Source organism: Betta splendens, chromosome 8, assembly GCF_900634795.4.
Source record: "Betta splendens chromosome 8, fBetSpl5.4, whole genome shotgun sequence".
Classification (NCBI taxonomy): Eukaryota; Metazoa; Chordata; class Actinopteri; order Anabantiformes; family Osphronemidae; genus Betta; species Betta splendens.
The window spans coordinates 14,341,921-14,356,300 of NC_040888.2; the positions used below are offsets into that span (position 1 = coordinate 14,341,921).

General features: G+C 41.1%; 1 protein-coding gene across 1 annotated transcript in view; it reads right to left on the bottom strand.

The window, feature by feature from the left end:
- The window catches only part of nfixb (nuclear factor I/Xb), a 134,674-nt gene extending 127,789 nt beyond the window's left edge, over positions 1-6,885 (bottom strand). Inside the window, exon 1 of the mRNA XM_029157763.3 lies at positions 5,845-6,885. Within this exon, the coding sequence (XP_029013596.1) occupies positions 5,845-5,847 (3 nt within the window). The 5' untranslated portion in view covers positions 5,848-6,885. The remainder of the gene's footprint in view (positions 1-5,844) is intronic.
- Between the last annotated feature and the right edge of the window lie 7,495 nt (positions 6,886-14,380).

The following is a 14,380-nucleotide window of genomic DNA, read 5'->3' on the forward strand; positions in this document are numbered from 1 at the left end:
TGAGACGGCCAGGCCAGACAACATGGATGGGCGGGAACCACAGAGGATCTGGATCAGGGATGGCAGTTCTGCCTGGTTAGTCAGCCCGTGGCTATTACTTTTTTAAGTCCAAACTGGTACAAATTGGTTTTCGCAGGCTAAATTTGAATGTCTGTTTTAGAAATTATCTAAACCTGTTAGGCGAGAGCTAAAAATTGCTAGGTTAATGAAAATAACTCTAGTTCATGTGATTTAGGGGGAAAGGAGGTTTTACTCACAATAAGGCGAAGAGACTTAGGGCAGATGAGAGAAATTAATCCTATTTTCCAGAACTTTATATTCTGATCTCTTAACTTACCTTAACCTGTTTTGGGTCCCTAACCACGGACCCAAAACAGGAAGAAACATTGCTCATAGCAACAAAATGTAAAGTTATACTATTTAAATTGGCATGTGAGATAAACAAATTTTAGCGAATTCAAATAGACATTAGGTTACTTAAGCATTTACATATGACACGGATCCACATACGCACGGACACAGGATTGCGCTTGAACAAATACATGCGCAGACACATGCATAAACACACGGCACTATTATAAGTCCCAGACTTTAGGCTAACCAAGCTGCGGCTTCAGACATGGGCTATTCATATCTTTCAGAATGAGAGGTTACAGCTTGAGTCTTATCCCTTTCCCTTTTACTGTAACACAGGAAGGACAAGGGCGCTTGTGATTTCACTCAATGTCTGTGGTCAAAAGGTCCAACGGGCGCCTTGATTAGCGGAAGATTAACATTGGTTTTGTGTTGCATTGCCTTTCGCGCTTGCAATAAGTAAAGCCACATGAAGCGGTTCTCCAACTAGACAAAGTCGTTATTCAACTCATCCAAGTGACTAAGAAAACACTACTCGTACTGTAGCAGTCAGCCTGAGCATCCAACCTCTGGCTTGTCAGCATTAATACGTTGGGAAACACGAGAGGAAAACCATTTGTCCGACTAAATGGTGCCCTTGTCAAGCTCCCTGGGCTTTCTGTTGAGCTCTTCAACTGCTTCGTCCAGCTGACGGATATATTTGACCCTGTTGATAAGCACAGAGTAGCACAAAACGAGGCATGCTTGCCGTTCTGGTGGCCTCTTATTGAGAAGCTTTACTCAAAGGTAAAAAATGATTTCTACTACGCAGTCAGAGTTAGAATAGTCAAAAGCACATAATTAACAGTTAAAAGGTGAATATAAACATTAATATTTACTAGTTATAGGGAATTAGATATTGACTAATCATAATCAAACTAGGTACAGTATTTCACTCTGTAGACATTAGATTTCACGTTTCAGGAATAGAGGCAAAGGATGGGGTTTAGGGATATTAGGTTGAGGTTAAGGTGAGTGGAAACACATACTCTCAATCTACCATTTTTTTCAGCTTAAGCAACAAGTGATCAGAAAAAGACAAAAGTAAAGACCTGGAGTGAAACGCTTTAGACGAGTTTAACGTAGCTTGGCATAAGGACCAGGGACAGGAAGGACACTGAGTGTGGTTGTTTTCAAAGTAAAAAAAAAATAAAAAGACTACAGCTACTAACACCTCTAAAGCTGTCTTACATACTGAGTGCACAAAAAAGGCAAGAAAAACCTGGCAACCTTACTGTCACAGCAAGATTTTTGGAGACTGCACACACAGCCACAGAGCTACAGTAGGTGTTGTGCACCCACCCCCCCACCCAAAAAAACAACGACTCAGTTTCACAACATTGTGTTGTTTGGTAAGATTTCAAGGTGTTAGGCATATTTTGTACTTTGGTCAGAGCCAAGCTAACTGCTATACCTGATTTCAACCATTGTGCTAAGCTAAGCTAAGCTAGGCTAAGATAAGATAATAAATAAGCACATTTACCAGACTGCTGATGTCTTGTTTTTGTCTAAGAAGTCTAGGCCATTGGACTTGCCAAATTACCAACATTCGCCTGCATGTGTCTTACCATAGTACACAAAAAGTGGGTCTAGCGTTGATGAATCTTAAACTCTACTGTATGTTAGCTGAGCTTTGCTTGCCCTTACTGTATTTCCCTGATAGTCAAATGTTGTCAACACACTTATTCATATGTCATTTAAAACTGAATCATTGATGCCTGTGAGAACTTGTTGAACAGCTGCTGATGTGCAGGTTGTAGACCCTTGTGTCAGTATACTGTAAGTGGGCCCACTGCAAGGCAAATGCAGCAGGAAGCAAACGATAAGACAAGAAGAAAAGTCCACAGTCCACAGCCACATAATAAAGAGGGATATTCAAGTTTTATCCAAAAAGGGAGGATTGAGTGATTTGGCACATATGCCCATTGCCCCTTTTATCTGATTGTCTTGTTAATACACACACTGCCACACTAGCACCTGGGTTTCCATATTTTTGGATTCCCAACCATTCTTGAGAGGCTTGTATCCTCACAGTCTCAACTGTGTGATCATTTTCACTACGGCGTCCTAATCATTCACAGCATCGGCTTCATGAGCTCAAGAGTTTCCAGAGCATCTGAGACTTTCCCTCCACTGTGAATTGTAACCGACATCCTCCGTAGTCCCACTTCATTCAGCCTTAATTGTATCCTCATTTTTCACCTGGTAACGAGCTAACAAACCTGTGCAGATGTGGCAAGCACATCAAAAGGAGGGACGGATGGGAGGGGGGAAGTTGTTAGTAGAAAAAATGTGTGGAGGGATATGAAAGGGGAAATTTACGTTGTAAGTCTAAGCCAGCGCCACCTCAGGGAAAAATGCTGGAAAAATGTGATATTTTACACCTGCATCTCAGGAGGTGAGGAATAAGAGACAGGGAGTGGGGGAGGCAGTAATTAGATAAGTGTGTGTGTCTGTGTGCGAGGAGTGTGTTTGTACAGGATTTTTACTATGTTTCTGAGGCTTGCCAATGGTTCTTTTTCAGCATTTAATTTGGTCTGTTGAATTTGATGCCAGATTATTAAAAATGCTAAACCTGGTTACGAACATGATAAAAAAGTGTTGAAAATTTAAACAAATATGCTAATGTTGTTACAGTGATAAATACCTGGAAAGCTCTGTTTAATGAATAATGCTACTGGCTCTAATTCCTCATTAGGGCCCCGAAGAGAAGCGCAAAGAAAGAAAACGCATGTATTGTTGTCATGATTTTTTTTACCGAATTACCTCGGAAGGCAGAAGATTCCAACACCTTCCCAAATTAAGGAGATTTAAATGACTTGGTGTTACCGCTAGTGTGCCGTCTGGGGTGTCTTATGAAACCAATTAATGCGAGGGTTAAGTCATGATAAAGTAATTGAGGCAGGTTTAGAAATGAGAGGGGGGAGTCAGGAGTGTGATCAACTCGAGTTTGATAAGAAAATGCAAGACGTCCTTTATATTGCAAAAAAAATGAATACAAAAAATTTATATTCATTTTAAAGTCACAGCAAATGTTTGCTAGTTTTAAAAAGTTAGAGAAATGTGTGAATGTGTTATAACACTTTGGAGCTGCTTTATTGGAAGATCTGATCATAACTGTAAAACTACTGGGACCATAACAGAAATAATATAACTGTTCTGTTTTAGTTTTACTGTCATTTAATAATCACTTCATTAGGACAGGCTGCAAATAAGACTCTGCTGCTTTCAGTTTGAATAAAATGACTGTTTACCCTTCACCTAAATGCTAAATGAACAGGTACAATAGGAACCGCTCTCTGTGTCACTAAGTGAAAAAATAGGTGTGATAAATGTAAGCACCCATAGGTTGTTCAGTGTCAGTGTTAATCATCTTTATTTAACCTCTGCTCGCATTTATAGCATGTCCTTGACAGCCTGTCTACCACACCACATCAAAATATCTACAATAGCTCTATGAAAGCAAATCGCCTCGCTATCGTAATATTTACTGTTTGAGTGTGTATCAGAGTTTCCATCTTTAAACTGAGGGCAAAAGCTCAAATGCCACATAAGACATCATAGCCTGCTTGTGCTTTAAGCCTTATTTCTTTTTCCAGATAAATGTCAAGGCCAGGACAAACATAATAGCATAATATTCTGTATACAGTGACTGATGACATCACTGACAGCAACAGCCAAGGGGGAGATCACAGAAAACTGGAAAACCGCTGGTCTGAACATCATGTGGCATGGCACACACACAGACACACACAGCAACATACAAACAGTATATGATACAATTACCCACACATATACAAGCTGGGCTACAATTAGTACATTTGTTACTGATGCCCCTATTCTGTGCGTCACACATATGCTGAGCAGAGCAGAGCAGAGCAGTCGACTTTAACATACCCATGGCGTATATTTACAACACGTTTATATGGCTAATTATGAAGGTCTGAATGTTTGAGTATTTGTATGTATAATGGAGCATCAGCCTCAGGGGAAGCTAAGTGAATCTTGACAATGATTGACAGATGCCTCGAGTGCATTCTGACTAAACTAACATGCAACTGAAATATCTGGAACAAATTCACAATATAGCCTTTCCTTCAAAAAAGAGGTGAGTTGTTGCTTTAAGTAGGAGAAGAACAAGCTGTGATAATCCCATGTGAGGCCTGTCCTGAATTCTCTATCATTTTTACTGATGAGCTTCTTGGGCAGCTGCCATGTCAGTGAGGATGCTCGTAAACAAATAATTATTCATACTAATAATCTTTCATATTCATGTGCAAATAAGATCCTTTCCTGGTATCTAAGCAGCTTCAAGGTTGTCTGTGGGAGGTTCTCCTAACTGTTGCCTGACTTGACTCATTTCATGCCAAAAAGGAATCTACCAAGGGTCAAGGCTGTGTGAGCGATATATCACAAAGCTGTATAAAACAGACTTTTTTTGACTAATTTTGAAACCTGCCCTCAAACGAAAGTTTTCACAGCCTCACAGGGAATGTGTTTAAACACATATCTTGTTCAGGGTAAAAAGATGTAATATATGAATCAATAGCAGCCTTTTCTTATGAAAGTTCAGTCCAAGTTATTAGGCCACCACAAACAGTCTAAAATGTTAATTTACCCTAAAGGTGACCAGAATCCCAGGTCAAGCGTCACAGACTCCTGCATTGTGACTTCACAGGATTTCTGTAAACGGCACAAATAAATCATATTTATAATGAGGGAACTGGTCTAAACCGCTGTGCGTAAATACGCACAAATCAAACGAGCTTGTAATTGGACTTTGGCGCAAATGCTAAGTTACATCCTGCAATAGCCAAGTTTCCAAACTCCGTCAAACTTTGCCATTACGTGGGTTTAATGCTCCTCGCATGTACGTTTTGCAACACACCGTGACGCCAGTTTATTAGCTGCACATTGTTTGATATGCCATAGCGAGTATCATATATGCGGCTATAAAAAGTCAATAGACAGGCCCACATCAGAGACCACAGCAATGACAGGAGGCCTGTTCTCCGCATGGATAAAACGGCAGAAGGCAGTGGGCATCGGGCGGTGAACTGAGAGGGCTGGACACTGATTTGGCAAGGTGGCTGGAAAGAAATGTTGGCAACAAGTTATGTAACTATTAAAAGTGGGAGATTTTTCTCTTTTCTAACAGGAACATAATATTAAATGCACATTTATAATACATTTTGTCAGCTTCCTGTATTAAAAAAAAAAAACATAATCCCACAATGAACTCAAATGGTAACACTGAACAAAAGTAGGTGGAGGGACTTGATTCAATCTTTGTTGATACCCATTAGCCACACAAGTAAATACACACAAGAGGTGGGTAAACTCAACGCAATGAATCTATTATATTTCAGTATATAATTTAATATATAAACTACAGTAATTCTAAAAGGTGACTGCACAAATGAGCAAATTATTGGTTTACATAGCACGTACCATTGTGGTGTAGGGAATTTTGCCAACACTCTCAAAGACCCATTTTCCACTCTCAAAAGTTCGGCTTCCAAAAAAAGTGTGTGGGAGAGAGAAAACAGCTCGATTTCTTGTTCGACCTGGCCTTATACCGGAAGCAAAAGAGCCCTAATGCACAGCCTGGTGCCCGGTAAACATTTTTCTTGTAATTTGTAGTCAGCTATTAGTCAGAGCAAAGGACGATAGAACCATTTAATCCAAGTCGTCTGCTTCCCGGCTTCTTCATTCAAGGTGTTTGTGTTCGCTTTCCGCTCGTGGTATTTCCATGAAAAGCGTCCGCTCTCTCGCCGATCTGCCCCGGTACCGTAATGTCCACCGAGTCGCCGCGCTGTGCGCCACCGACACACTTACGTCTGAGCCCGAGTGACAGAGCAGCAGTCTGACTGAGCACCGACAGTAAGTAGCCTGCACTCTGCTTACGCGCTCACCAGATCAGCTGTTGCTTCTGCTGAGGGGACGACGACTTGTCTTTTGCACGTTCGGGCTTTGCTGAAAAGAAGCTGCAAGTCCTCCTCGGTCCTCCTCCACCTGCTCCTCAGCGTTCAGAGAAAGTTGCGGAGAGAGCGGCGCCTAAAACAAAACTCACCATGTGGCAGCACGGATGTCGCAACAGCAAACAGACATCAGAGTTGGATCAGAGACTATAGCGGGACTTGGTGGGCAACGCTGGGACTCTAGGCTGAACGCAGTAACAAGGAGCAGAATTTTGTGTATCCCCGCGTGAGAGCCCGTGCAGCCAAATTTAAGTAGTCAAATGCTAAAAGTGATACACTGCGTGGCTGCACAAACGCACCAGCGAGAACGCGGGGTGTCCTGCGGCCGCGGCCGGAGAAGCGGAGCGGAGGGCTGGCTGGTGAATTATTAATAACCAGCGCGGTTCACAGTCTGTCGTGCTCAGTGAGTAACCAGGGCGGCAGCTGGGGGTTTAGAGGAATTAAATACGGGCTCAGAGGAAACCATGAACGCTGGGGATTAGTAGCTCTCACCGGCAACAGTGTGTGGGACAGCTCGGGGCCGATAGAGAGGGCGGGAGCGGGCGGAGGTTAGAGAGCGGTGGTCGAAGCAGCGGTGCCGGCAGGTTATGATAGATGTGCGTTTGACACGAAAGCTGCTGCCGCCGTTTTGATAACTCTGGCCTGAGTCTAAATTCATTGTAAAATATGACCTGCAGCTGGTGAGCAGCAACCTATATTTTAAAAGAAAATTCGCATGAATAATCACGAGACATTTAAAAAATACTCGTAGCTGGCTTATTTCCAGATTTAAAGATCACTGTCACCATAAGTTAATTTTTACACCAAGACAACAAATTCACCACAAGAATGAACTTTTGTTAGAAATTTTGAAACCCAGTTAAGGTGAATTTGAGTGGGTTAAAATGCTACAGCCAAGAGTTGATGTAATTCACATACAAAAAAACTGTGCTCAAATTTATATTATAGCATGCCTGTGGTGGAAATAATGTGAAAGGTTCCAGTGGCTTTCCCTCATTTTAAAGATGCATTTGCCATATTTCCCCATTTTACGCACAACCATCACCGCAAACTGCTGGACTGAAGACTCAGAAGTTCATATTCACAAACCACAGTCATATTCCGAGGGGAAAAATCTGTGTTTGGTTCAATTCAGGTGATACGTGAGTTTATGTTCTCACTCATGAATAAATGAGTCAGTTTGAGCAGGTAGCTTAGAACAAGCAGGTGCGCGACTTGCTGGTCTATGATCACCATATTTATTCACGGCAGATATCATACCGTAATATTCGAAATAAATTTGATCAGACACGCCTTCAACGCAGATTGTTCATGAATAAATTGCTTAAGTAACGTTTCGAACTTTTATGGGAAGCTCAGAATTTACCGGAAGTACACAACTGCAGACACGGGCATTTAACAGATGACCAGCGATGACGTGGGATTCAGCTTCATGACTTTTACAAAGATGAATAAAAAAAAGTATGAACTTCGTCAAATACAGGAAATTGTTCACAAAGAGAGAATGAGCTTCTGTTATTAAATGTTTAATTTAGTGACGCTTCAGACTTAATAGAGAACGTTTAATGTCAGTTTGAACTAAATATATATTAATACCAAAATCCTTAAAATACAACGTATATTATATTATGTGAATTCCATAACGCCAGTGTCCAATTCCAGCAATAAGGTCATCAAGTGACCAATCTCTTCTTTATTGTATTGAAAAACTACATACACTTGGAAATTTTTTTATGACACTTTTATCTTTATAACATTAAATACTTTCAGTGATGTAAGTCTAAACCAAAAAGATAAATATTTTTTCAACTGTTTATCGAAGAAATATTAAACACGATTACATCTGAATAATTATAGGCCTACAATTATTAAAATGGCTATATGAAAACATAGGTGGATAAACATAAAGGATTATAGTTTACTATTTTTACTATTACTATTTTGTGGATTTCTATATAGACTATAACTAAAAATGTTATTGTCACAAAATATGTTTAATACTCTGGATATTTTTTTAAGTTTTCTTGTAGCAATTTTATTACCAACGTTGTATCAGATTTCAGTTTTGTCCTAAACAGGAGATTACATATGGCTGATTAATTATTTAGGTGGTAAATATTAATGTGGGTGAGTGTGTGTGGCCTCCTAAATTGAGCGGCCTACAGGGGAGGTCTGCACCATGTAAATGTTTCGCCCCTTTGAGTGCAGCAATTTCTAATATTTGCATTTTATTAATCAGTTCACAGAGGCTAGAGAAACATAATACTGTTCACTTCAAAATGTAGATAAATCGTTCGAGGAGTCAAACCGCGGTGCACACGGCGACAAAACCTGGAGTTTAGTGACAAAAACGTTTACATCTTTACAGGTAAAATTAAAACTGGCACTTATTGTGAGTTCTACAAACTCAACGCAAATGGTTCTTTTAAACAGCTATTATTTTTAATTTGACTTAATATGTCTGATTTAAAACATCACTGCAGTGTATCTTACTTGGTAATGGGAACTAAGAATCCTCCATTACTTATCATTGTTTAATTTGCTTAGAGGCGTTTAACTTTAATGTTTCTTTATTTTAATACATTAAAACAAAAAAGAATAAAAAATCAGAAAGACTAAATATGCATTTGATGAAAATTTGACCAATAATCTCCAAACAGTGTTTTAGTCTATGTTTCAATGTTGGATGATCCCATCGTCCTGGAGTGTCTTCTAAACCTCCATAAACTGCTGGTTACGTGGAACATTAATCGCTGACTGTTTAAGACTAATTGGTAAGTTCGCCACCTTTATTCGACCACATCAATGACATCTTGATCTATTTCGTCTAACTGATAAATGAAAACCACACTGAATCCGTTGGAGGCTAAACTGTGGCCTGTACCTGCACGTATGACTCGCACGCACCGTCTCAGTGCGTTGCCACAGTCCCTCCTTACGCCTGTCTCCACTCTTCTCCCGCTCTCATACCGTTTCTCGTGGTTCATACAAACTCTGAAACAAAGGTCCCAGCAACGGGAATGCTGACCTTGGCACGGCCAGTGGAACAGACTGCTCACAGGCTTTCTCTCGCTTCTTTTTGGTTTGAATTAGGACGCATTTGACCCGCGCCAACTTCCGAAAGGTGCATCGGTTGTTAGAAGCAGCCTATGTTATGGCTTAGTCTGCTGGTTGTAGTGGTGTGAAGTGGCTAAAAAACGCAGCTGTGCAGTTTTTAAAGTCTGCGAAACAAAAAAGTAACCAGAATCAGGAGCGTTGTCACGGGTTAAAAAAAGAAACCTTCATGTGATGTCACATGTCCTAAAGTTCAACAAAATCTCTGCAGGCGTCAGGTAGAGATAGAAACACAAAGTTGAGTTACAGTCAAATACAAGTTGAAAGCAGCATTTATCCTACAGTACCTATATGAAAACTTAAAATATCCATATTTGTAAATTAAAATTTGAACAACAAAATATATAGAATATGTCAACCACAATAGACTCACGTGTGTAATTAACATATTTCAGAGTTTTATTATCATTCAATCATATTATTAAGTACACTATAATTGTATAGGACTTTGTTGATTTCTTGCAAAACAGGTCAAACATGTATTACTTAATATAAAGCATTTAATTATTAAAACAGTGTGTGAGGTGTTAAAATAAGCCCCAATGTTATATTAATGCCTTACAGTGCTTGTTTAATCACGTTCAATTATGTAAAAGGAGCAATTTTTTATTAAAGGAAATTTTTTGGTAGTGTGCTAGTATTTTTCTAGTGAATATGTTTGTGCTTTTACTTAATTACTATTTTGAATGCAGCAGTTTGCTTGCAGCAGGGAATGTTTGCACTGCAGCTTTACGGATTAAGAAAATAGTCTTTCTTCCTCCCCTGATTGTTGGGTAGGTGTCCAAAGTTTGAAATGTGCATCTTTAAAACGTTTTTCAAAAGTGTAATTAAGTTAAAATATGAATGAATAGTGTAAGTTACATACTGACATTATTAATGATAAATAAACAATCAAAGACAGACATATAGACAGATAGACAACAATATTACCCTCATTGTTGGGTTGATGAGACAAAGGCAGCTCTGACATTTGCTGCTTTCATAGGAACAAATGACTGCAATGAATAAAGTTTGACTTGACATTATGAAACTGCTCTGAACCTGTGCAGAACATTACAAAAATATAAAATAAGCTACATGGCTACATTTAAAATATACCAATTTCTTAAATTTTACAGTGAGCTAAGTAATTGAGTTCTTAAGCTTTAAATAATCACAACCTGGACAAAGGAATGTCTAGAGAGAAGTTGCAGCTTTGATAGTGAAATAGATCATTATATAGATCCCTTCACCAACATGGCTTTTGAAGTTCAAATAAACAGCTTATAGACAGATCCATCTGTGAAGAAATGCAGTCCTAAAGGGCCTTTGAAATAGAGGTTAGGACTTAATTAGCACACAGTACTTAATTACAAAAAGACCCTTGAGAAAGTGTGTTAAGCGCATTGTACATCAAGGTGGGAAAACGCTGTTGAGTGGTATTAGATTTGCAGTCATTCACCTCCAATTTATACATGTTTACTGATTTTAGAACAAAGAGCTTTTGGAAAGATCTGGCTTTTGATTGTAGCTCATATACAGATTTGGGTATGCAGGTCATTTCTTTGAATAGTTTTCTATCTGCATGTTAAAGGGGACCCAGATGTACCATTTAACTCACCTAAATCCAGCTTTTCAGTGCAGTGCAGGTTTCACTCATTTGCATTAGCATAAGGTAGCATAGCTGCTAACACTATGCTCATCCACCTGCAGGCTGAGTGAGATCAACAACAACTGATGGAGGTGATTGGTGGAGCCCCCGGCTCTTCAAGCGTCTGAGTGGCAAAGCAGACAATCTGATTCAGATCAGTGTGTTTGCTTGTTTGTGTGGATGTGTGGATGGATCTCTTAGGGTACCCCACACTCCCTGTCTTATCAGACAGCTCCACGGCACTGCTAGAGGAGTGCTGCTCTCAAGAGGGCAGGGCTACCAGCACGCTGCTTATCTTCTACCAGCAAGGAGGGTTTATAGGTCTGATTAACTCCCTGTTTGCATAGAAGAGAAGTGAGTTTTATTATGCACCACTTACTAATGTGTGTGTGTGTTTGTGTACACAGCGAGTGTGAGAAGTGTGTTTACTCAACTGCAGTGAACGGTTGGTGGACCATGCACACAACCTCTTGTTACCTCATTGAGTCAGAGTGCTTCAGAAGCTCAGAAGTATCCAAGCAAGGCACTACTGTAACCACATGGCACCCTTCAAAAGCTCCCATAACAATCCAGTGATCAAGAAACAAAAATCATCACAATCATCATAAATCTAAATTGCACCATTTGTCAAGATGATGACTAGAGCAAACACTCCTCCCAAGCGGAGCAGGCCTCAGTGATATGATTTGCTCTGGTTCAGGTCCAGCCAGCATCACCAGAGAGTGTTGTTGTTTGAGGGAAGGGATGGAATCTCAGGGAGAATGAAGAGCATGGTCACCCCACCACCACCTTCAACAACCCCCCCCCCCCCCCCTTACACACACACATACACACACAGGAGAAAGCAGGGCTGCTATAATCTGCTTTCCTGGCGCTCCATAAAAGACACAGGAAACGCCACCAGAGCCTTGCTCCGCTTAGATTCGCTGCCCCTCACCCCAACTCTCTATCTCCTATCTGCTGTCTTCTCACTCCCTTCTACAAAATATTTTAGTCTTCTGTCCCAAAATTTCAGTACCCACTTCCCTTTTCTCAACCCCCTCCTCTCCTCTCGCTGCGTGTCCTCTTTCACACATCTAAAGGGGGTGACATTTTATAGAATCCTGCCATTTAAACCTCTGCCCCCCACCTCCTCCTTCTGCCTCCATTTCCCATACTCCTCCATCACCTGCTGACTTCTCCTTAAATGCATTCCTTGTTTCCTTCTTCCCTCCATCCTCACCCACCCTCCCTTTTCCAAATGGGTGGAGCCTCTTTCGTTGTGCCATTTTCTGTTTGGTGGTACATCCAAGCGGAAATGAATATTCATGAATAATACACTCCACAACCCCCCCCCCCCCCCCCCCCCCCCCCCAAAAAAAAAAAAAAACCCCACCCCCACACGGGCCTGTAGTCGATGGCAACACTTGGTAGTGGCACATGGCGAAACAGCTGTTGCAAACCAAGCCAGGCATCTGTGCAGTGGGAGAGTACGGAGAAAAAAGAGAGATTGGACGAGAGAAAACAAGTAAGAGACAGTGTTAGACACAAATAAAAAGGACAGAAATAAAGAGGCAGAGTGGGAAAAGAGGAGCAGCGATTAATGTAGAGACAGAATAGAAGAGAATGGACAGTCGTTCGGGGGGCATCTGGGCATAGGCGAGCCAGACAGACAGAAGGAATGGGGTGGTGGCAGGGTCATTTGGGTAAAAGGAAGGGAACGAGCCAGATGGAGGGAAACGGGCATCAATGGGAGGGTCTGTCTGTCTGGAGATGGAGAAAGACAGAGTGAGGATGGCAGAGGGAGAGACAGTGATACAGGAACGGGACTTTTGAACTTAAAACCAACCTGGAAAGAGACAGAGGTGAGCTGACAAAAAGGTGTCACACACTTGTTTGTGAAGAAGCACAGCACACACAGACAGACGACCATTCAAACACCCACGGGCAATTTAGAAGCAGAGAGCCTGTAGAGGACAGAACAAAACAGAACTCCACACAACACTCCCCTGGAATGGAACCCAGAACCTTTTTGCTGTGAGGCAACAGTGCTACCCACTGCACAACCATGCCACCCCTTTGAACTGAATAAAAATAAAATAGTAAATTGCTGGAGTGCTATTTTGATGGTATCAGTTTTATAGATTCTCGCAGCTCGTCATTATCTTTGTCTCTAAACCAAATCCTTCCTGACACCACCAGGCAATGTGTATCATGGAGCTGAGATGCTGCAAACCCACAGACAGGGGGAATGCTCTTCTGACGGCCATGCCCAGCCTGTGCCCCTCTATTTGCTCCCGTAGCTCCCTGTAACCCCACCACCCCTCCTCCTAGCTCTCCATCTCCTGCATCCCTGCATGGGGCCCCAGTGCTGGCTGCCATCCTCCCTTACTCCCCCCCAGTCTCTCTCGCTCTTTGCGTATCCTCCTCATCCCACCCTCTGCCACTAGCTGCCCCCCCTTCCCACCCAAACAGAGGGTCTAGCTCTGCCCTACATAGCAGCGAGCGCAGCAGGCTGGCGCTGAGAGAAACCCTCGGGTTTACAAACTGTGTCAGGCCTCGAGACACCTCTGTGATCAACACCACTCACCACATGAGGGGAAATAATAAAGCATGTGTTACCAAGAGATTGATGTGATTGATGCTGTCAATATGTGAAAGCTGGAATAAATAAGCTGTTTGATCTGATCCAAACACTGCATGGTCACAAGAAGAGCTGAAGGTCAAAAGCACAGACAACAGCAAAAGCAGAAATAACAGCATTAACTTCAGCCATTAAGGTGAAGTTAATGCTGTTCCAAATGGCAGCCTCACGAGTGTAGTGTAACACACTGCTGACTAAAATGAAATTATTTTTGCTAGTATAAAAAAAGTGTTTATGTTTCCTCAAAAGTGTATCATGGCCTTAATAAAATTCTGAATCCCTTCCTCCAGTGGCCAAAAACGTTTTAATTAAAAGCTCAGATCCTTTGGGTTAAGCCCTAGATGTCTTTGATGGAATCAGTCACCCAAATTATCTTGTGATTAGATTCAGGAAGGAAACTCTAAGTACATTTTCGGAAAGTATTTCGGAAAGTACAAAAATTGGTAGAATTTGTAATTATGTCCCAGAGACTTATCAAAAATTACATACATTTCACAATTTTATTTTACAAGACATCAATTTTGGGTATTCTTTAGCCGTGGGCACAAAACAAAGTGTTTGTGCATTTAGCAATTTGCTGAACACAATTGTTTTAGATGTACGCTTCAAAACTAACATGCACATTTACACATTTAACAT